Here is a 24945-nt window from a genome sequence, read left to right as displayed (position 1 = left end):
CCAAAGTAAAATTTAAAATAGTTTCCTTGTCTAGCCATCAAACTTAAGAGATAATTTTTAAAAGAATGATCTTTACAGCTGAAAACAGACAGATGGTTCTCAAAAATCTGGGACATTCTTTGGAGACGCTTCTCCAGCTTAGGAAATGACACCTTTAGAACACAGTTAACTATGTGCTTGTCATTTAAAAAGGATGCCAAGAAATGTAGAAACCTTCATAAATCTACCTCCCTGCATATTTTCCCATATTGAAATAGGTTGTTTCAGTTTTAATGGATTTCTACTTTGCTACACAGAGCCTGAAGATCTCACCGCATCCCCTTAAAAGCCTGTGAGCCAAATCCTCAACTCCAGGATGTTACAGCCCCCTTATTCCTGAAATACCCACTAATTGATGGGGGAGATGGAAGACTCTGCAAGTGTCCTTCTCTCGCATGTTTTTTCCCCAGATTTTTCATTGCAGGGGACAGGACTTGTCCCACTGCAGAAACATAACGGTGTCTACTTCAGGATCCTCTGACTCCCTGGAAGTTTGTTGTTGTTTTGCCAGAACACTCCCTAAGCAGGAATTCCATGGCAAGGAGGCAGAATAGGAAAAGCCTAAGGACATAGAACTGTGGCTTCTCCACTGGAGTCTAGGTGAAGGGATATTAGGTTATGAGCACCCGCTGCTCTAACCCACCCTCACTCTGACATACATACCAACCACCTCTTCTTTAATACAGATGCTATGCAGGTCTCCCCATGGGCTCAGGGACTGGGAAGATGGTGCCATAGAGGCTGCTGAGGCTTCACTACACATGAAACGTGAAGATCTCTGTGTAGAATCCATCCATGTGCAGATCTAGAAGGATGAACTCACTTCCCCAATTCTATTTAGTCCTTATTCAGTCAAGACTCTCATTTAAGTCACAGAGGATTATTCAGACTAAGAACTGAATATAAGGTGATTCATTGCCTCATGATTTATCCCTATTTTTGTATTTCCTTTTCACATATGCACATATGTTTTATAAAATGCATTTCTTCAGCCACAGATCTGGATCTATAGGTCAGAGCTAGCTCCTCCTTACCCTTAGAACAGTTGCCTACCTTCCTAGATGCAAAAGCTGTTATGAATAAAGTGAAGAAAGATGACAATTACTGAGATAAAATTAAATAACTAATGTTCTTCTGCACTTCTGTTGTTTAAAACAAATATTTTTCTCTTAAAAGGAGAAAAAAATTACTGAAATGTATCCATGAACATGATGAGAGCAGCTAGAAATTCATCATGATTTTTTAAATAAGCTAAGGCATCATTTAAGCTTAAATCTTTGCTTTGACTCATAGGCATCACCTAAAATTCAGAAAGTTTTAGAAAACAAGAGATATCTGTCTAACATGCCTAATGGATCACAAACTGCCATTGCCATAGTAACTGTGAATAACTTTTTCCCAGTTATTGCCAATTATGCACTTCTCTGGCTCTTGATACCCCACACATTCTTTAAGGCATAGAATCTGTCAGAAAAAATATATTACAATAGTCTTAGCCTGCACATACCTTCTTGTTCAGTCCTGGTCATTTCCTCTAGTTTCTTCTGTTTCAATGTGTCCACCACATCGGCAAGGCTTCCTTTGCGGCGTTCTGGAGTTCCAAAATTAACACTGGTCATTAGCTCACTGCGATCGCGACCTCCTTCGTCGGGCTTGTGTGGTGAGGTAGAGGTATTCCGGAAGGAATATAGGGAACATAACTTATTACTCTCTGACTCCTGCAAAGAAACAACATCACATGAAAACACAAACTATTCCACTTGTTTCTGCAATATTTGGATTAGATGACAAGTGAAGGTATATAAATATTACAGTGAGCTGTTTACAACAGTAAATTAGACAACTGTCTCTAAATTCCATGCTAAGGAATGGTCCTATTACCCATGCACCTGCAGGGATCCCCCAGTTCCCCAGGGCAAAATGCAATTTAAGGAAGGTGGTGGTCTTATAGAAGTTTAGTTGCCTCAGTTACAATGTTTGATCATGGGCCCCCCCTCTTACTTAAGCCCTGCCTTGTCCATGAGACTCAGCTTTCACACTTCCCTCTTAAGATACAGAATATTTCCTACTCAAAGAATGACAGATTAATTTTTTTGTGAGAAATGATCTATTGCAATTTGTTTCAATGAATGCTTTAATTCCTCTGGAGTCTTCTCCTGGTTTGCGCAATTTGCATGTTGATCCCTTACATTTAGTATCAATGAAGAAAGCACAAGAGAGATCAAAATTAAAAACATTGGGCCAAATCTTCAGCAGGTGTAAAGCAGCATAGCTCCACAACTTCAAAAGAGGTAAGCCAATTCATAAAAATATAGAGCTGGAAGGAACCTCAAAAGGTCATCTTGTCTAGCCACCCAGGCTGAGGCAGGACCAAGTATACCTAGACCACCCCTGACAAGTGTTTGTATAACCTGTTCTTAATAACCTCGAATGACACATTCCACAATCTCCCTTGGAAGCCTTTTACAGTTCTTAACTATCCTTATAGTTTGAAAGTTTTTCCTAATATCTAACCTACATCTCCCTTGCTGCAGCTTAAGTCCATCACTACTTGTCCTACCTTCACTGGACATGGAGAACAATTGATTACCATTCTCTTTATCACAGCTGTCATAAATATAAAGGGAAGGGTAAACACCTTTAAAATCCCTCCTGGCCAGAGGAAAAACCCTTTCACCTGTAAAGGGTTAAGAAGCTAGGATAACCTCGCTGGCACCTGACCAAAATGACCAATGAGGAGACAAGATACTTTCAAAGCTGGAGTGGGGGAGAAACAAAGGTTCTCTCTGTCTGTGTGATGCTTTTGCCGGGAACAGGAAGGAATGGAGTCTTAGAATTTAGTAAGTAATCTAGCTAGACATGAGTTAGATTTTGTTTTGTTTAAATGGCTGAGAAAATAAGCTGTGCTGAATGGAATGTATATTCCTGTTTTTGTGTCTTTTTGTAACTTAAGGTTTTGCCTAGAGGGATTCTCTCTGTTTTGAATCTAATTGGTGAGGATTTTTATCAAGCCTTCCCCAGGAAAGGGGTGTAGGGTTTGGGGAGGATTTGGGGGGAAAGACATTTCCAAGTGGGCTCTTTCCCGATTATATATTTGTTAGACGCTTGGTGGTGGCAGCAAAATAAAGTCCAAGGACAAAAGGTAAAATAGTTTGTACCTTGGGGAAGTTTTAACCTAAGCTGGTAAAAATAAGCTTAGGGGGTTTTCATGCAGGTCCCCACATCTGTACTCTAGGGTTCAGAGTGGGGAAGGAACCTTGACAACAGCCCTTAACATATTTCAAGACTTATCATGTCACTCCTCACTTTTTTTTTTTTTTGGTCAATTAACCTTTCCTTACAGGTGAGGTTTTCTAAAACTTTTATTATTTGTATTGCTCTCCTCTGGACTCTCTCCAATTTGTCCACATCTTTCTTAAAGTGTGGCACCCAAAAGTGGACAGAGTATTCCAACTGAGATGTCACTGGTACCAAACAGAGCAAGACAATTACCTGCCATGTCTTACATACGACATTCTTGTTATATACCCCAGAATGATATTAGTCTTTTTTGTGATTGCATCTCATTGTTGACTCTTATTTAATTTGTGATTCACTATAATTTCCACAATACTACCACTTAACCAGTCATTCATAATTTTGTATTTGTGCATTTGATTTTTTTTCTTAAGCACAGTACTTTGCACTTGTCATTACTGAATTTCATCTTCTTGATTTCAGACCAATTCTCCAATTTTTCAAGGTCACTTTCAATTCTAACCCGGTCCTTCAAAGTGCTTGCAACTCCACCCATCTTGGTGTCATATGCAAATTTTATAAGCAAACTCTCCACTCCATTAATGAAAATGTTGAATATTACCGCACCCAGGAAAGACCTCTGTGTGACCCCACTAGTTATATCCTCCTAGTTTCACAGTAGCACACTGATAATTACTCCGACTACAAACTTTCAACCAGTTATGAACCCACCTAACAGCAATTTAATCTAGACCACACTTCCCTAGTTTTCTTACGAAAATATCATATGGGACCGTGTCAAAAGCCTTGCTAAAATCAAGACATATCATGTCTACTGCTTCCCCCAATCCACTAGACCGGCAACCCTGTCCCAAGAAGGAAATTAGGTTGGTTTGGCATGACTTGTACTTGACAATTCATGTTGGCTTTAACCTGTTCTTTCCCTATTCTGGCTTGTACTCCCTTCCCCCCGTTGTTAATATAAATTCTGTTAAGCATCTGGTCACAATTAATTTTTATAGTGATGCTTGAAGTAAAATATGCATTAAACATCTCAGCTTTCTTCATGTCAACTGTTCTTAGCTCCCTTTCCACACTAAATAGAGGACCTACACTGTCTTTCATCTTTCTCTTGGGCCTAATGTATTGATAAAACCTTTTCTTATTGCCTTTTATATCCCTTGCTAGGTGTAACTCATTTTCTGCCTTCACCCTTCTGATTTTGTCCTTACATGTTTGTGCTATTGTTTTGTATTCATCCTTTGCAATTCGTTTCCACGGTCTGTATAATTCTTCTTTGATTTTCAGGTCATTACAGAGCTCCTCATGGAACCCTATTGGCCTCTTACTAGTCTTCCTGTTTTTGCTTTGCAATGGGGTAGTTTGCAGCTGTGCCTTTAATATTTTCTCTTTCAGAAACCGTCAGTTCTCCTGAACTCCCTTTTCTCTTAGATTTTCTTCTCATGGGACCTTACCTACCAGTTCTCTGAGTTTGTTAAAAACTACTTTTTTTAGTCCTTATTCTACTGCTTTCCCTCCTTCCTTTCCTTAGAATCATGAAATCTATCTTTTATGATCACTTTCACCCAAATTTCCTTCTATCTTCAGGTTCAAAGGAACAGAGAAAATCAAATGAATACACATAATTACACTGACCATATGATAATGCATACATGGACGCTCATGTATTGCTCCTTCAGTCTTTAGGTCATATCATTTTCTTACCGAACAAAGATTAGAATACTTCTGATATACATATCTGGAAGTAACTTTAACAGACTTAAACAGATAAGAATGAACAAACAAATGAATTTTAAGATAAAAATAGTCATGTATACTGATATGTATGAGTATTGGGATTGTGTACATCAAATGGGGTATTTGCATAACTTAGACAATGAAAATTATATGCTATGTCAGAAATAAATATGGCATCTTTCTTGGCAATGGGAAGAAATCAGTATTTTGCAAAGAAGCTAAAAACTAAGCACCAAAGAGCTCCTGCTAATTTCTTCCTTTTGTTGCTCTCACCATGTTGCCCACCTTTGAATCCCTTAATTGGCTTCTTCTCTTGCTGTATTAAACTCAACTCCTCAGTCTACTGCCCAAGGCCCCCATCTACATCTCTGCTCTCATTTTCTCTTAGTACCATTCACTGAAATGGATATAAGACTGGATTCTCAAATCTCCCTCTTAAAACCTCTGCATCAAAAATTACCCAGGACCTCCACTTCCCCAAATTATTGCTCTGTGTCCTAATTTTGTTGATTTTATCTAGATAATATTGTGAACAGTCTGGGGAAAGGAATATGTCTAGAAACTCTGTAAGTTTCAAGCACTATACTTACAATAAAATAATACTAATAATAGTAATATACTCAAGGCTTCATAGAAAATGTGTTAGTACTATTGAGAACCATTCCCCTAATGCCACTGCAAATGCACACCATTCACAACAATAGTATCCTTACTACCCTTGGAGCTGAGGTAGTACTAAGTAGAATATTTGCTGTGAAGTGTCCCCGGTGAAAAAGAAGTCTGAAGAAAAAAGTGACTAGACAAATTAATAATGGCAGACATAAAACCCTGCTCCAGCCTTAATAGGATTAAGAAGTGGCTGTGCAAAACTGCAGAATGAACAATACAAACAACAAACAAGTAGGGCAAGGTCTACTGACGACCAAGAAGAAATTGGTTAGTCTCTAAGGTGCCACAAGTACTCCTTTTCTTTTTGCGAATACAGACTAACACGGCTGTTACTCTGAAACCAATGTAATATATGTTCATCATGGCATTATTACCATCATCTACAAAGGAGGGAATATTTGATAGCTATTCTGAAAATGCATTCGTTCACTGTTATGGGGTGTGCTCCCCACACTCACCCTGAAAGGGTTAATGTAGGCCAGAGGGACCATTTAACCCTCATACACTGCCACAGACATGGCCCTGGACTGGAACCCAGAGCAGAGGGTGGACCTTGGTTCCCCTATCAGCCACTGAACAAGTGACATAGTTGGGGCAATGATCATGAAGCATATCCGGGACCATTCATCCCAGTCACTGAGGGAGTGACTCAGCCAAGACAGTGGACTTAAACACTGTTTGGGATGCTGTAGAGGAGTTTGATGGAACCTCAGAAGGGGAGGACTATTGTGAGTTGGCCGGAGGGCTAAATCACAAAGACATGGTGCTGCAGGTCCTGAGGAGCAAGAAAGGTCCCACAGAACAACACAGCGAGACAACAGACCCAATCCCCAGAGTGCCAAGGAGGAGCCACCCCTAGTGGTGATTAGTGACATTCACCAACATAGAAAACTAAGCACCATAACAGCAGCAGCAATGGCAGAAGTCATGCCAAGATCAAATTCAAGGAAAGGTGACATTGTGTCTAATTCTCTACCCCTATTTTTCAATCTACTGGATCTGAATGAATTTTTTGCCTGATCCAGTGTTATTCATGACAGGAACAACTATATAACACAGTGTCATACACAACATTTGGAGTTTAGATGGTCATGGTGCCATGTGGTTTGTCGCTTAAAGATGATGATTTTCTTATGCAGAAAAGTTCAGACCTTCGCCAATGGCATTAAAAATGTTACACTTCCTAAAAAAAATTTTTCCAGAAAGCATCTTTTGATGTTTTTTCCATTGAAAAACTTGAGCTCCTAAATTATGTTTCTTTTATAACATCATTTTTGAAAATTAGCCATTTAAAAGGACATTCTTCTAAAGAAGCAAAGAAGAAAAATATGCTTAAGGTTAAACTGAGGATAATAGATGTTTCAGTGTTATTCAATCCTTTGGAAAATAGGCCCTGCTACCTGTCAGTCAAATCCTCTTCACAGCACATTGCCCAAATGACTGAGCCGTGTGCTAGGAAAGACTACAGCAATGTAGGAGGGAGGGGAATTATTGCCCAAAGGTCAATGCTCCATGGCCACTGCTGAAGCACCAGAGCTGCAGTAGGCTTGCAGACATGCTCCATCTGCAAGGACTGGGAATCCAGCTGGTGGATTTGCAAAATTGCAACACCTCTCTTAGTCCCCAAATCCCTTCTGAGCAGCCATCCACACAGTCTCTCTCTACGCAGCACACATATATTGGTTTAGTGCTTAAAATGTACCATCTTCCTGGGGTTTGCTTTTATTGTTAACTTAAACATCAGTATAACAGTAAAAACATAACTGGGTTCAAAAAAGAATTCAACAAACTCACGAACGATAGGTCCATCAATGGCTATTAGCCAAGATTGTCAGGGATGCAACCCTATGTTCCAGTGGTCCCGAGACCTCTGACTGTCACCTGACTGGATGACGGGGAACAGATCACTCAATAAATTGCCCTGTTCTGTTCATTCTTTCTGAAGCATCTGGCACTGGCCACTGTCAGAATATAGAATTCTGGAATAGATGGACCATTAGTCTGACCCTGTATGGCCATTCTTATGTTCTTAACAGCAACAAAAAGCAAAGCATAAGTCTCAGCCTAAACCTACTCCCAGAGCTTGGCTTTTTCCCTGCAGAGCTTCTCAGTCCATCCTAATTCTTTCTGACCCAAAGCCCACTGAAGTCCTTAGGAGTCATTCTGTTGACTTCAATGGGTTTTGCACCAGGCCTTCAGAGAAGGATGCTAACTTTATTTATACCTCTTAGCTGGAGATAATAGACTCATCTAATCTATAGAGTAAGCAGAAATAACAGAGTTCTAGCACCTAACACCCTGCCCCACCTTGATGGCATTCATGGAATGAGTCCAGCACAGATGTTCCCTGGGATGCAAAGGTTGAAGCCTATATATGCTAATGTCTCCATATCCTAACACAACTGAACAGCATGCGGAACCATAATGTTTGCACTTTGCCCACAAACCTACATCCCCACAAAGGGGAAGGGACAGAATTTGCTCCCGTGAAAATGTATATATTTACTGGGTAGAGAAGAAGTGATAACCTGTGAGCATGAAATTGGGTTGGTTCAAGTAATAATTTACAATAAACCACTTTAGGAGAAAATCCTGAGAGGAATAAAAACCTGTGTTCCCGAGACTTGATGGCTCTGGAATCCCCAGAATTGGGATCAACATAAGGACTTCCCCATTCACAGTTCCAAAACTGAACTGGCACTTTAAAGACACCTCCCGCCCCCAAGGATGAATTCCCGAAACTCATTTGCCTCTGAAATTAGCAATTGGAAACAGAATAGCTGAGGAGTCAACAGGAAAACTGCACAAGCTGAAAGGTATTCAAGGGATTAAATGGGCAAATGGAAAGACTGAAGGCCAGTCCAGTGTAAATACCTTATCTAATAATAGCAGAACTATGTCAGAAAAATCTAAATGGCTATGCATTTGGGACAATAATTTCTGAAAGACCCTACTAATAAGAAAGATGTCAAAGTTAAAAAGGAAAAAGCTACAAAAGACATTTTATAGCTATCCCACTAGCATATCCTGTGTATATGCAACTGACTGCATTGCGTGCATTCCAATTAGAAGAACAAGCTGATCTCAAGTAAAGAAATAAACTAGACAGTGGGAGAAACAATGGGCCAAGGAAGGCCTTTCAAAGACATTTTCACTGAGACAATGACCCACCTGTGAGATCTGCTAGTTGAAAGGGAGTTCCTACTAGAGTAATGATTTATTATTTGCTCAGCTAAGGAGCAAGTTCCCAAAGGATTCCCACCTGTTGGATATTTAAAAATTGAGTGTCTTCATTTTTTTCTCCTTAATGTCTCAATCAGTTTTACTTAAAGAGCATAATGAGCCTTTAGTAGAAATTCGGAAGGTAAGTGTGTAGAAGGCCAGTGTTCCTCACCCCATAAGAGGAAAAGGGGAAACTGGTTCCCTTGAAGCTACAGAGAGTTCTGTAGGGGAAGAGATCCTACCCTTTTCTGGCTAGCAAGCTTGATCTTCCTGTGTGGTAAGGAGTGTCTTTATTTCCCCAACATGTGTGCCGAGGAGAGAAAAGAAGGGGTGCCACGCAAGGGGATCTTTTCTTTTTCCATATAGGCTGGAAGAAATGGTGGGGGGAACAAAAAGAAAAATGCTGAGTCAGAATCAACTCAAATATTGCCCACTGGACAGGCCTAGCAGAGCAAGGCAGATCTACAGTGCTGATGAGAATTCCTAGTTCGGTTCAATTTCTGTCAATACTGCTGAGAGTAACTTATGATAGGGGGATGGACAAAAGAATGCGAGAAGCTGGGAATGGGTGATAGGGGATGAATCACTTGATGATTACCTGCTCTATTCATTCCCTCTGAAGCATCTGGCATTGGCCACTGTCAGAAGACAGGATACTGGGCTTGATGGACCTTTGGTCTGACCCAATATGGCTGTTCTTATGTGAGTATCAACTGAAGATATTCAGACATAGTCTGATGACCAAATACAGGCAGTATTCAAGCTGCTCAGCAAACTAGTCAATTGATACCACTGTAAACACTCTCAAATTTTTAAAAAAATGGTTCTTTTACCGTAAATTAGATGTTTATGACTAAGCTGGAAATAGTATCTTTAACTCAGGTCACTTTCTTTGAAAGTTCATTTTCCAAGGTAAAACACTAACTGATTTCAGTGAATAAGGATTTCAAGGTTGGGTAAAAAGACAAAATAGTGGAAAAAATGCTAAATAGCAAACTTGCAGTCTATGCAAAAATGGTGGATTTTATTTAGAGTGCACTTTAGCAACCAAATATTATGAAAATCTGGCAGAATGAGCCTACATTATTAACTACTGCATTAATATTAATTCAATTCCAAATCAAGAAATAGGAAAACAATATTAAAATCTTCATAAACCCACAATAGTAAAATATTATTTCCTCTGGCTGAGAATCATATTTCCCTTCTAATGGGAAGAGAGAGTTGAGAAAAATCCACAGATGTAAAATGGTAAATGCGATGCAAACTAGTCCTGGTAAAAGTATCATTTACTACAAATAATATAGCAAAATCCACTTTTTCTTCTCACTTTAACCTAAGCTGAGATCTGGTAGAGAATGCTCACTAGGCTTTTAATAAAATCCTCCCACTCACACATTATTACTAGTTAATAATAAAGGAATTATACATGCTTATATCAGACTATAGAAGAAGTGCAGAATTTTTCTGATCCTGAATCACAGCCTGTTCATTATCTAAAAATCACCCAAAAAAAGGTGACATTTCAGGACAAACTCTTAATAATATAATCAATAAAATTGGCAGATGGCTTATGATAAAGAGGTGCATGATAAATTGTAATACCCTAAGCAAGACTTTGTATTTTTAAACAGTTTTTCCCTGGGTGGTGGTGGGGGTTTGTTTGTTTGTTTTTTGGGTTTGTTTTTTTTTCAGTTTTGTGTATGTTTTTAAATTATCAATTGCAGGATTGACTGTACTTGAAATTCTATTGTCAAGCAACCTAGAAAGACAGAGATCCAGTCTTAACCACTGAAATTCAACTACTTATGGCCCAGTGGGGACAAGCCATTGATCTGTGCTTAAAAATGCTGGGTTTTAATAGACAAAGTAGATGCTGAGCCTTGATCCTGCTCCCTCTGTTGTCAGTGACAAAAGTCCCACTGCCTGCTATACACCTCTTATTTTTGCCTGGTTGGAAAAGGCATATCTGCTGTAGCCTGTGCTCAGGGAGCAATAACTTGGTCCATGAAATTTTCATGGAAATTTTTCACTTTAGTTGAAATTTCCAAGGTTTTTATTTGTAAAAATGAAAACATTTTTCGGGAACGTTTTTGTTTTTCAAAAACCAAATGGTTTTTGGTATCAGTTTTTCATTAAAAGATTGAAAACATTTTGTGAGAAAAATAAAAAAAAAATGAAATATTTTCAAAATTTCCAGCAAAAAATAACGGGTATTTTACCAGCTCTACTATGACATAGTAAGTCCAATCATAGTAGAAAATATTTAAAATATATATTTGTTATATAAAATATTAATTTCCTTGCCAGCCCATGGACACATGCAAATAAGGACAGAAAATGGCCCCAAAATGTCTTAAATGAGATAAACAATGCAACCCAGCCTGGGCAAAGCACCCTTATACTAGATAAAATACCCATCCATGGTCATAGAACCTGAATCCCTAAACTGACATTGATGAACTCCAGGAAAATAAAATAATTTTACAAAAGAAACTATCAGTTCATGAATGCTACGATGCTACTATGCGTTGAACAATCAAGGAAAGGGTGGTTGGTACACAAAATCAAACCTTCAGTAAGCCCATATACTGCTGCCCTAATGCACAGAAAGATTGATGAGGAAGCACCATTTGTGTTCTTGGTACAGCATAATACAGCTTTCTTATGTGAATCCTTGGCCCTTGTTATACCTGGCAGTATCCTTCATTAGCTAATCACAGGGCATCATGGAGAAATACGTGGCACTTTTACGGGTCTTCCCAGACTGGGAAGGATAAACAGTGATTGGCCTCTCCGGTGGGTCTTTTTGGAGCTCCCGTGAGTGGCCCAGGCAAGAGCAGTTCTGCCACAGGCAGAAATAATGTCGGAACAGTTTCTATCTATAATCCCAGCCTGAAAAAGAATGAAAACTATTCCTGGCAAGTATGTGTTATGTACTCCATAATAGTTCTTTTAAAACCCTTACATTAGGATAATATGTATAAAAGTTTGGCACGCATTTTACACTGAGGATCTGAGGCATATATGGTAAAAATCTCCACAAAACTTATTTGAAATTAGTACATTTCAAATTTAAATAGTTAACTCTAAAAATAAAAATTAAATTAAATAAATAAAAGCAATTAGATCAATATCTTAGAGCAATCATTTGCTACATTTCATATTTTAAAATCACTGTCGTTCCAAGTTACGTGCCGTAAGTAGAAAAAATCTTAAGCCCTACGACATATTTTATTTTTTTTGTGAAAAGATGGGTTTAATAAGAATTTAATAACTACAATTTTCTCAGTACTGAAAAAAAAATTCATTTTTTATGTGCCAGATTCTAGCACACTTACTTTTGTTAAGTTGTCTGTTATTCTGTTAGTAGTCCCATTGGTTTCAACGGGACTACCTCATGAATAAAGTACTAGTCCACATCTGGCCCACCATCCCCGACCTCAGTGTCTAAAGACAGTTTTACAAAGCAACTAAAGTGACATTTCTGAAGCTCTTTCATTTCTAAAACAGAATACATACACATGAAATGACAGTTCCATCTCTGAAACACTGTAGGGCAGAACACAAAGAGGAGAATGGTTTCAGAGTAACAGCCGTGTTAGTCTGTATTCACAAAAAGAAAAGGAGTACTTGTGGCACCTTAAAGACTAACCAATTTATTTGAGCATAAGCTTTCGTGAGCTACAGCTCACTTCATCAGATGCAGTGAGCTGTATCTCAGGAAAGCTTACGCTCAAATAAATTGGTTAGTCTTTAAGGTGCCACAAGTACTCCTTTTCTTTTTTTAAAGAAGAGAATGTAATTGACACCATGCAACATACAGCATGTTTATATCTTAGCTTTAACTTTTTTTAAAAAGATCCTCCTCTTATGCTCACTTATTTTCATAAACACTAATGGGTGTACTCAGCCTTCCATACAAACACATCTCCCATTAATACTAACAGAACCCTACATTCCTATTTTAAACATTAGGAAGGAAAAATAGACGCCACATCCTGGACTTTGCAGCCTCACAGTGAAATGGATCCTGCAAACTCAGGATGAAATATTCCAGCTTCCTCTGCTGAAGGCCCAAACTCCACACTGGAATTATTGTGATTCTGCCCTGTTGTTGAGGTCGAAACCAAAGGGTTACATCTTGGGACTCTGCAGCCTGGTGCACCCCACAGAACCAGACTACATGGTAGTTCTCTATTAGGGACTATGGTGAAGGCTGTGGGTGGGCCAGCAGTTTGGTGATGTGCATGTGTCACAAACCCTAAGCAGGAAAAATGCAGAAGTCTGTGGTCACTGATAGAGGACCGCCCCCAACCTTTATTCTAGTTCTTGTATTTTGTAACGGGCACATATATTTTACCCTCTATAACAGGAGTGGCCATACTTATTTACCCTCCGAGCGCATACAATAATCTTCAGAAGTTTGAGAGCCACAAGACACGCACAACCTGCCCCACAGGACGGTGCCTGCCAAGGCACAGGGCTTCTTCCCCAATGCCCCTCCGTGGGGATAAAGTCCTTAGACTCACCCCTCCCTGTAGGGCAAAAGCCCCAGTCCCACCACCCCAACATAGAGCAGAAGCCCCCAGTCCCACCACCCCAACACAGAGCAGAAGCCCAGTCCTACCACCCCGATGTAGGACAGAAGCACTGAGCTTCTCCCCACCCAGTCTGGTAGGTGGAGAATGAAGGGCGCATGAGGAGCTCCACAAACAGCACTTTAACTGTAAGAAAGCCACATTCAGCTCCCGAGCCACAGTTTGGCCACGCCTGCCCTATACAGATGAGAGAAGAAGCGATATTGTGGACAGAAACAATAAGCAGAAGACTCCAGAAAATTAGGGAAAAGTGTTAGTTTATAATGTAAGAGTTTAACTTTAATTACAAATTTTCAAACTTTGATTGTAGGCTGCTGACTGTCAATCCTATCTTGTTCAAAAGCCAATGAGAAAACACAAACTGTTTCCACGGGAGTTCAACAAAAGCACTAGGATGAATGGCCAGAAAAAGTGGAAAACAAACATTAGTAACATAAAATGTGTTTGTTGCAGTCCTTTATTTCCATGTGGCTGAGGCTTTTCTGCTCTAAAGGGATATTTATCAGTCTGTGCATTGAATGGGACACATGTAAACACCCCAGGAAAGTTGGATATCCACAGTGGTTTTTATTCCAAGTACTAGCAGCATGCTGGTACTCTGAGCCAGATAGGAGTTAACATATAATGAAAACAAATGTTAACAAAATAATTTCCAATCACTATATTAAAGGTTTCCCATTTTAAGGGCTCTAATGAAACAGAATTAAGAGAAATGAAATGTCTACATGATCATTTCTAATTTCCATCTGATTATAAAAAAAAGTTTTATTAGAAAAGATTTGTAATTTATATTTAAGGCTTGAGAATGACTTGCCAGAAGCTATTGAGGGAACATCATTTGTAAAGCTTAGACAATTTATGCAAAGTGAGAAGAGAAAATGGTAACAAGTGGGCTAAAATCTGAAGCCTTTTACTCAGCATTTACTCAAGTAAAACACCCATTACTCACTCAGATCTACCTGATTAAGGACTGAACACAAATTGAGAACTTGGGTTTAGCCTTTTACCAATTTCTAAAAAGTCAATAATATAAAATAAAATAAAATTTACTGTGTATCCTACTCTAAGACAAAAAATAATGGGCTAAAGTAATGAAAAAGAAATTTAGTTTAGATAAAAGGTGTAAAATTGTATTGGATAAGACTCAGTCTAGTGAGTTAAATATGGCACAATGAATGGAACCATTCAAAGCAATATTAGATATGTATGTGGAAGGAAGAATACAGGGTCTTTCCTGCTTGATGTAAAATTTAATTGGCTAACCAGAGCAGTCCCTTCCAACTAAAGATAAGCAAAACTGGAGAAAACCAAAACCTCCATGTAATATGAAGGAGCAAAAGCAGAGAGATAAAAATTACCAGTTTGACAGGCATTCTGCTCACATCCCAAAACAGAGAGAGGTTTCAATATAGTCAAATACAGTGAACGATCATTGATGTGGGGCAATAAACCCATCATCAGATGCCATGTTTTCATGCATAAGGGTTGGGTGCTTGATCTTCTGAATCCAATATTATCATCTGATTGGATTTTAGGTTTGGCAATACAGAACCAACACCGTTCAGCCATGTTGTGCCCTGGCCTTAAACTTCAGTTAAATCTGCCCTTAATAAGAAAACGTTAATGGAGGGAAATGCTACTCATTATTAGATAAGGCATGTTGTGGAGTATATTACTTTATCACAAGTATACAGCCATCCACTAGTATCTGTTTAATTATACTGTACTCTTGTTGGTTTAAAATGTTTATTTATACTCTGTGTGGCACTGAGAAGTGGAATGCCATGTATGAGCAGTGTACTCTAATGAAATATCTATAGAGTGAGACAGAGTTCAATCATTGTCTGATTTGAAATTGAGGAGGCTTTAAGATCAGTCTGAATACTTTTTGGTGTATACAGACAGACACTTAAATACTTGCACTCTATGTAATTTGAAGCAGCCAAGCAAAACAAAGGTTGTGTGGTTTGGGAATACTAGATTACCTGGTATACACTGAACCTGCTCACAACAGGCTTTTTTACTGGTCCAATTTAATGTTAACCGTACTGTACATTTCAGAATAAAAACATATTTTAGCAATATTAAATACACATACAGGCCCCTCTTTGTACACTGTGACATGTCACACGCTACATGCTTTGTGTGTGTCTTTTAGCGTTTGCAGTGGAACGTGTGCAGAAAGCTAGCCTGATGCATAAAATACTTGCATTTCTTTAAGGTAAACACGGCTGAAACATTTGGGAGATTGAAATAAAAACAAGACCTTTATGAGACATAAAGGTATCACATAAAACTGTAGTGAATTAGAAGAACACTGGCTGAATCCGAGAACAGATAATCCTTATAAACATGCAGGAATGTTGTAAACTGTATGTGAACGATCTTAGGTTCATATGATACAGTACCTTAGGAGACTCATATTACATTGACTGCTGTCTAAGCCCCAGTCAGAGGATTTTCATGGCCTCAAAGATTAAAATAAATACATGTATCTTTCCTGCCTCCATGAAGACATTTTATGTACACAGTTTTATTATACTGAACAAAGATACCAAAGACTGATTTTTCTTGAGCTGTCAAAGTACAAAAGAAATGCAAAAAGTCCTTGCACAGATGTAGTACAGTGCTGAATTTTATCTTTTGGCAGGTGCTCAATATGCAGCCCACATAATCACATGTTAATGACTGGAGTGTGTTAATCAGCATGCATACCTGATTCCTTCTTGCCCAAGGAAAAAAAATAAAACAATTTATAGCATGTTAATGCTTCTACTTTTGAAAAATACATTGTAAATATACAGAACTGGGGGGAGAGGGAGGATTTTTCAAACACTGCTTTATAAAGAGATGAAATGGTCAAATAAAGGATCTATAGATTTGAACTGACCAACACAAAAACAAGGAGTCCTCTCTGAGGTATTCAGGTGGTGATTAATTCAGTTTTAACAATTTTCTTCCAAGAACATAGGGGAAATAGTTAAAGTAACGCCTAAGTTTTAAAAATGTTATACAGCATCAAGAATAAAAATAATACAATAACTAGTGTACCAAAATAGTAATTATCTGATTCCCCACTAAACAAAGTTAATCACCTATTTCATTATCCTTACAAAACACGTTATTGAGGGAATAATTTTGTTCTGTTACTTTTAATTTAAAAGCTAAACAATATTCTACTCATGATTCTAATATAACCAAGGCCCGAATCCTATAAAGATTTGGACATGTGCTTAACTTTATGTACACAAGTAGTTCTGCTGAAGTCAAGTTAAGCACATGCCTAATTGTTTGCAGATCACAGACCAACATACAAAAAAAAAAAGTGATTCAGAGCCTCAGTTAGCTTCTAAAAAAAAACCCCACTATATACCTTTTTTGCATTATAGTTGCCCAAACAGATGAATAATAATAATAATAGAAATAGAATGAAGCATGTAATTTGCCTTTTAGCACTTGTTACTTTCAACCAAGACTTTGCATCTGTGTAATCGCGTGTAAAGTGTTTATCTATCTAGACATTTATTCCATACTCATCACCTGGCACCCTACAAAGAATATTACCATTGTGGATTTGCAGTTGACACTCATATAGATGTGCACATGCAAATAACAGTTTACCTGAACAATTCAGCTGGTGAGAACTCCTGCAGACACAGAACTGGAGGTAACTGTTAGAATTTTGGGCACTTAAATTTGGTTCATTTTATACCTGCATCTAGATACCAAGTCAATTAAAAATGTGGATTTTTAAAATAAATTATAACTTTAACTTTGAGAATTTGAAGCCATGAACTGATGTAACAACACAATACCAAACAACCATGACAAAGCTTAATAAGTCTGAAAATTATTGAATTATCTCTTCTGAAAAACCAGAGCTGATGTACATTCCTTTTAAAGTTAAAAACTGCTTTTATACCAAGGGAAGTCTAGTATCATTTGTCTCTGGTTATCAGCAATGAGGCATTAAGGCCTACATAGTTCCACCAATTTCTGTTATCTTTCTGACATTAATAGTTTTTCTGAGGCTATAGAAAGTTAAACTGGATAATTGTTGGCTTAAAAAACTATTTAAAAGATAACAAATACAATATCAGGTCTATTCTCTTTTGTGTGCAACTTTCCCATCAACATTGATGAGAGCCATGTGCACAGACACAGCAAGAATTGCAGACCTATGAGCTTGCTTAACATGAAATCTGCAACAGATATATAATCTTGATATTATTACCATGCAAAATATATGGCAGTTCTCTCAGTTGACATATAATTCAATGAAATCAACACCAATTCCAAATGCACTGGCCGCTACTTGATTTTATAAAGTGTAGGGGATAACGTAGCACCCCATGGACGTAATAAGCTTGTAGTGCCATAATGTGTTTGCCTTCCCATGTGCAAAGTGCCTGTATCCCAGCTAACACTATCCTTTGGACCATATTCTGTGCTGCGGCAGGAGGCACAGCACAGACAATGTAGCTGAGGAGAGCACAGGGGAAAAGAGGGCTTTAAGCAACTTCGCAGCTCTCAGATTCTGCCTGCTCCAGAGGCCAATATAGCCCACTGCATAAAACACAGTAGCCCCAGTAGCTGGTCTCCCCATGACTGCATATGGGCTACCCACACATCTTAGCACAGCTGTAGTGCAAAATGCTATGGCACTCCCCACCCCCCCACCCCCACCCCGCTCCTGGCACATCTTGTCTCAGTCCCTCCCCTGCCATGCCTCTACAGCAGGTGCTGCAAGGAGTGGGGAGAGAGGTGCCCCTGTGAAGGGGGAATTCTCCCCAGGGCCACTACTGCTCCTATACAGACCCTATAACCACTAGAGTTTCATATAGGCATCAGAATCTGGCCCTTTGTTCTCCTCCCACATGTATTTAGCAGAGAAGATCCTGCAACATGAAGTCAGACTCCAGATTTAATTTAGTTAAAGGTGTGTGAATTTAGAATCCCACTGCAGGCCCATCTCTAGTAGTTAGAATCATGAGAACATACCATACAATTTGTCATAAGTGTATCAGACCATTTGTTTATCTAGTCTTGTGGCCTGTCACTGACACTGCCTATATCTGATACTTCAGATTAAGGATAAAAGCCTCATAACTGACCTGGGTAAATTGCTCAAGGCTCTATATGAGAGTGGGTGTACAGGAGAGGGAAGTGTTTCCTGGCCCCTGCAGTGAATGAAGTGTGAATCATGATTACCATTTTTTTAAACATGGCTAACTACCAGTACAAATATTATTGGTCATAAAATTATCCAGCTACTTTTTAAATCTAGCTACAATATTTTACACTATGGTCTTACTCTCACTCCTCTCCATCCTCTATCACCAACTGTTCCTAATCAGTTTCCACAAGGAAATCATTTTTTGAATGCAATTTACAAGATTTATTTGTCCTGCTTGCTAATCCCTCCCACATGGGAGAACGCAGTGTGACTTCTGTACCTTCAAGCCCACACAATTTTTGTAATTTTTCGCCATTCCCTAAGTTTTAGGGGGTTTTGGGTTGTTGTTTTTTTTTTCCCAGAAAGGGAGAATTTAGCCCTTCACCTAGGAACAATGTTTTTTACTAGCAGATTTATCAACCGAAATAAATATCCACACCTCCAGCAATTTTTATTTTAAGTTAAAATTAGAAATACAGTGATAACGTCTCCAGCTCTGCAATGGAACACTGCAGGACCAAATCCTTCTATAGTTTTATTCCCCGCCCCCACTCTGTAAAATCAAATTGGTGGGTGATATGATACTTGTAGTGTAAGTCATTACAGGTCTGACGTTACAGTTGTTACACATTGCTGAATCTGTCAAATGAAAAGGGAGCACAAAGGGAATCTCCAAATGCAGCTGCTATTTTTCATTTGTTAAATCCTTTTATTACACCATATAAGTACACAGCTGGGAAATACTATAGAGTGGGAGTTAAAACAAAATATTTTGGCTTCCAGACATTCAGAATACACAAAGGACTCAGTGGAAAGCAATGCCTGATATCAAAAGGGAGTGAAAGTTTGAAAACATTTCTAGCCAGCATGGTTTTTTGTTTTTTTTTAATGATAATGCACAATGTTGTTTAAAAGGTATCTTATGTTACAGAAAGTGTTGCATTCAATAAGTACTGGAAACAAATTATTTGATATTTTCTTAGACAAATTTTCATATTGCAATATCTATCTTCATCAAAGAGCCATATAACCCTCATCTCTGCACAGGGCTGCATAGTGTATACTGCATATACCAAAATTCCCACTGGTCTTTGAGAGTCCTGAGAGTACAAAGAAGGTAAGATTGCGCACTTAATTAGATAACACACTAAAAGCCAAATTCTTCCTTTATATATATGGATGCAATACCCATTGAATTTACCACCACTATGTTTTTTCAGAGTAAGAGGGTGTAAGCAGGAGCCTTTCCCAACCTGCTTTACAACACAGTCAACACTCTGAATTAAAAAACTGATGGTCTTTCATGGAGTTCGGTTTTATTAACAAAGAAATTAGAAGCATGCAGCTCAAGCAATTTCCCCAGGTTTAGCAGCTCCTACAGTTCCTAACTGCTTAGCCCATCCCCATCCTTTCTCCAGAGCACCACTCAATCCTTATATAAGCAGCCACTTGTATCGGTGAGTTATTAGAACTCTCTTAACCTTTTCCCAGCAAGATCAGCAACTGCTAGCAAGTTGGGGTGTTTCAAACAAACAGAGACAATTAACAGGAGTAAATGAGATTTGCACATAAGGATCAATGGCAGAATTTAGCTCTTAGTCAAAAATATTAAATTAGTCATTCTGAGTGACAGCCTCACATTGTAACAATTATTGTAAAAAACTGAAGATTTTTCACAACTTCTATGTTACAATCATCAAAGTAATGATGTCTCAGGTTCCACAGTAGATCAGCTGGGGCATCATTGTTGTGTTTGTTTTAAATTCAACTGACCTGATCTAAAGCCTTAGAACTTCAATTTTCACTTCTGGCCAAACCACTTAAGTTATACCTAGTCTTTCTTAGGCAAAAGTTCCCACTGATTCAGCTGAGCTGTGCTTGAATAAAGACTGCTGGATTTGACCCAAGGGAATTGTGGGACCAAATAATGATTTTCAGGAACTTTATCAAACGGAATGATGTAGTATTTTCGGAAACAAGGGAGGAAAACCAGAATGCTAAGTCACTCAAGCAAAGTTCATGCACCTGTTTCTGAAACATGATAGGCAGGAGAGTGACTTGTGGCTGTTCAGTCTCCTCAGAGGTACAGCAAATGTTGGCATGAAAGCGTATCATTCCAAAAGAGAGAAAATGGAAATTACATTTTGCCATTATAAATGTAAAGTCGTTTTAAATTATTGTACACGCGCTGGATGTTTGATCACATTCTGTGAGGCTCTAACATTTTGACTGAAGTACTAATATATTTCTCCACACAGAGTCTGTGTATATTGCCTGTGCCCTGGGAGATTCCAGGAAGGTTGAGAATTCCTTCCTCCCAGACGACAGAGTCACTCCATGATTGCTACTGTTGCCCTCAGGCTGCAACTCCCATTGCGCACGTGCCCCACTCTGGAATGGGCGGGAATGGCTCATAAGACCATAAGAATGGCCATACCGGGTTACACCATCTAGCCCAGCATCCTGTTTTCCGACAGTGGCCAATGCCAGGTGCCCCAGAGGGAATGAACAGAACAGGTCATCATCAAGTGATCCATCCCCGTCACCCATTCACAGCTTCCAGGAATGATTCTGCTCAGCACAGGCAAATATACAGGTAAGAAGTTCATTGAATCCCCATGCGCATTCAGTTTTTGGCAGCTCTGTTGAGACTCCCAGTTAGTTTCAATCATAATGGTGTTTTTGTCACATGGATGTCTGTCCAATGGGATAGACAACTCCATACTCATTTTTTCTTCAACATACCTGGTCAACCTAGCTGTGTCTCAGTTTCCCTATCTATAAAATGGAACAAACTGAGAATTACTGTGATATGTTATTTATTGAATGTCTTGAGCACATATGCAATTAAAATGAGGCTGTATTCCAATATCTAGGATTTTTCTATAACAGCCATTACCTGGATAATTATGTATAGCTATAGTGCTCCAGGACCATTCTAGTCTATCTTTACAAACAACAGAAAATATCACTCATAATTTCAATTGAAATCAAGGGGACTTTTGTCTGTTTAGCAACTGAAGCATCAGACTCTTGGAGACTTTTTAAACTCTGATCTTGCAATGAGTTATGCACAGACTCAATTTGTGACTTATTGATTAGACAGCATTTCCTGCTCTATTTATATACTCTGAGTCATCCCAATTAATTTAATAAGTGTTATTATAAGTGTTACTACAGAAATACTTAGCATATATTTAGTGCCTTCATTCCCAGGATCAAATATATGAATGGTTTAAGTCTCCCAACATCTGTATAGGATAAATCACTATCATTATGTTTCTAACCTATGAAATAAATGTATTATTATTGATGCGTTTTTAAATGTATTATGGTGATGGTACTATTTAGTTTTCAAACTTAATGAAAAAAATAATTCTTAATGAAAATATCTGATTTTATAGATCTGACAAACTCACAAGAGCAAAGAAAAGGCAGGCATTTCACTTTAGCTTATTTGTATGAATTTACTGCTTGTGAAAGGTGCTGGTTTAAAAACGAGAGTTCTCCATCCACAGAACAGATGCAGTCAGAAGCAAATATCCATCCACACACCTTGATTCTGCTCAGCACAGGCAAATATACAGGTAAGAAGTTCATTGAATCTCCATGCGCATTCAGTTTTTGGCAGCTCTGTTGAGACTCCCAGTTAGTTTCATCATAATGGTGTTTTTGTCACATAGATGTCTGTCCAATGGGATAGACCACTCCAAACTCATCTCATATAAACCACTGAACAAATATCAGGCAGTGATAACTTTCAGTCACTGCTAACCTTGTTTGTATTTGAACTGGTGTTCTAGAACACGAAAGGCTTGATATGCAGTTAATCTCTTAAACTATTTGCCCTTCACAGAAGGCTACCATTTCCAATAAACATACTGAGTTGTGGTATCAGCCCAGATGTTAGCCTCTGTGTTCCAGTGCCAGACTATGAATGTTCTCGCTTTGCTCGGTTTCAGAGAGAAAATTAATATTACATTTATTATTTGAAGTTGAATATGCACTGTAGACAAGGGAAGGCCCTTCTTTAGAAACGTATTAAAGTTTCTTTCTGCCTTCAACATCTCCTGCAGCCCAATTAGATGACGGACAGTTATGAGCTACACTCTTCTTACTGAAATTAATGCACAAATATATGAGCTAAAGAGGTTATGACATAAATCAGGGGATGACTGGAAACATGATAAATAGATGCATTTCCCTCCTCAAGGTGAAATCATCATATGATCTCACTCATATAGACCTGTATACCTAACAGGATTGTACAATTATAATTTATAATTATTCCATATTGATGTTGATCGATTAATAAGCCTTGCATCTTACTAATTAGAAATCTATGAAGGGTCGCATAGAATAGACCCTTCAAAATGAGAGATGAGGAATCTTCTGAGATACGAAATTCAAAAAGCTGCATATAAATGGAAAACTTACCATTCTATGCTGGGCTGAGATAACACTGTCCCAGTCGGCGTCTTGTTGGATGGTGGTGACCAGAGTTGGTAGCTCCTCCGAGTGAGGTTTGTTGTGCATTAGGGTGTGTAGGGGCAGATGGGAGGCCACATGATGATCATTGTTGCCCTCTTCCTTGTCTCGTGATGCTAAATCCTGGGTCATTGCTTCCTCTCCATCAGCTGCACAGGCAAATGGAGAGGTGGCCTGCTTGGAAGACATTCTTCTGTAGAACAACAAAAGAGGGTAGGACATAAGATTTTACTATTGAGTACATAGATGAAGCTACAGATCAAAACATGAAAATTGGAGGCAGACCCTTATATACGAGTAGTCCTTTCTCATTTAGGTAATCCCACTGTAGTCAATAGGACTACTCAAAGGACTAAGGGTTGGGAGGATCTAGATCCTTGGCCATTTAACAGGTTCTTCAGAAGCTCAGAGCATTTCAGTTATGTGATAAAGGGGTCTTCAGTGGCTCCAAATGAAACATGGTATTGACTTATCCTGTGTCATTCCATTTATTTAGACTTGTAAAATGGTATAATTTTCTCCAGACTTAAGAGAATGATGACTTTTCTGGACATGTATATTCTGTTAATTGTGTCTCTGGGCCCAGTCCGCTAAACTTTTACTCCCATGAACAGTCCTACTGCCTTCAGTTGACTTCAATGGGATTACTTGCGTAAATAAGGAGTACTCCTATGAATGAGGGTTTGCATGATTGGATCCTTTGCTTACTTTGTCCCTTACATGTGGAATTTGTTTTCCTCACAGATGAGACTTTCTAAGTCATTAGCCAAGCTGTTCCAAAGAAAGACTATGATTTGTTTGTTTAAAGCTTTACCGTCTCTAAACCGGTTTTAAATTGCATCCAGTTTTACCTTTTGGAAAGGGTTCTGAGATATTCACTTGAAGAGTGCTATAAAACTGTAAGTGGCTTATTGAACGAATGACTGATAATGTATGATTAATTTGAAGCAATCTTCTGCAGTTTGACTTAAGTGCCTGAAATAATTATATTTCCATCTTTATTAGACATTGAATACAAGATACAAAGCATTTGAAAGAATTCTGTTAAATTCTAGTGTCAAGTTGTAATAAATAAGTATATTTATTTAAAAGGTCATTTCCTAATAATAGCTTCTTAATGCCATTCTATATGCAAACACAGCTGTGTCACAGTTTATGTTACTTAAATTAAAATATAAATTATTCCAATTCAAATTTTTTAAACACTTTTTAAAAATGTCTAGTGAAAATAACCACAACTGTCAAAGCAGACATCTAAAATATATTAGATTTTTTTACAGTTTTTAGTAATTTTACAATATCTGTAATACTGAAATTGCTTTGGAACTAAGGAATAAGATCTCCACCTTAATTGCTCTTTAGCAATAATTGATTTCATACCATTTCTTTAAAAATGCACAAATCAGTTAACATAGGAAACCACATGAGCATTTTTCAAATTAGCAAATCATTAACTCGCTAGTACTGTTTCTACAGACAAATAAATACTGATTAAAGGGTCTGGAAATCTGAGACTAACAGTTAAATTTACAAATGTGTCACATGCTTTCATGAATATTACAGTGAAGGAAATATCAAGTGGGAAGAAAAATAATTAAGTTAATTCCAATTTAAACAGTAGTTTTTATGTAGCAGCCCATGTTTCACATAGGATTTAACAGCTAATGCTAAATTTCTCACAATTAATGAGGGGGCTCAGATTTAGTATTCTACAGTGAAAAAAATTAATATAGGAACAGCTAATCTAATTATGCA

The 24945-nt window shown here is 38.2% G+C and overlaps 1 protein-coding gene across 32 annotated transcripts in view; it reads right to left on the bottom strand.

Annotated features, from left to right (window-relative positions):
* Positions 1-24945, bottom strand: part of SOX6 (SRY-box transcription factor 6) — a 445713-nt gene that overhangs the window by 253261 nt on the left and 167507 nt on the right. For 31 of the 32 annotated variants that reach the window (XM_073347430.1, XM_073347431.1, XM_073347425.1 and 28 more), the window contains 2 exons: positions 23140-23383; positions 1547-1757 (listed from right to left, as the gene is read on the bottom strand). In XM_073347430.1, the coding sequence (XP_073203531.1) occupies positions 1547-1757; positions 23140-23383 (455 nt within the window). Of the gene's footprint in view, positions 1-1546; positions 1758-23139; positions 23384-24945 lie in introns of those variants that run through there. The other variant, XM_073347438.1, reaches the window with a different exon arrangement.

The sequence above is a fragment of the Lepidochelys kempii genome, chromosome 6, assembly GCF_965140265.1.
Source record: "Lepidochelys kempii isolate rLepKem1 chromosome 6, rLepKem1.hap2, whole genome shotgun sequence".
NCBI classification, from domain to species: Eukaryota; Metazoa; Chordata; order Testudines; family Cheloniidae; genus Lepidochelys; species Lepidochelys kempii.
The sequence above is the reverse complement of the archived record's forward strand: the minus strand, read 5'-3'. Positions and strand labels throughout refer to the sequence as shown.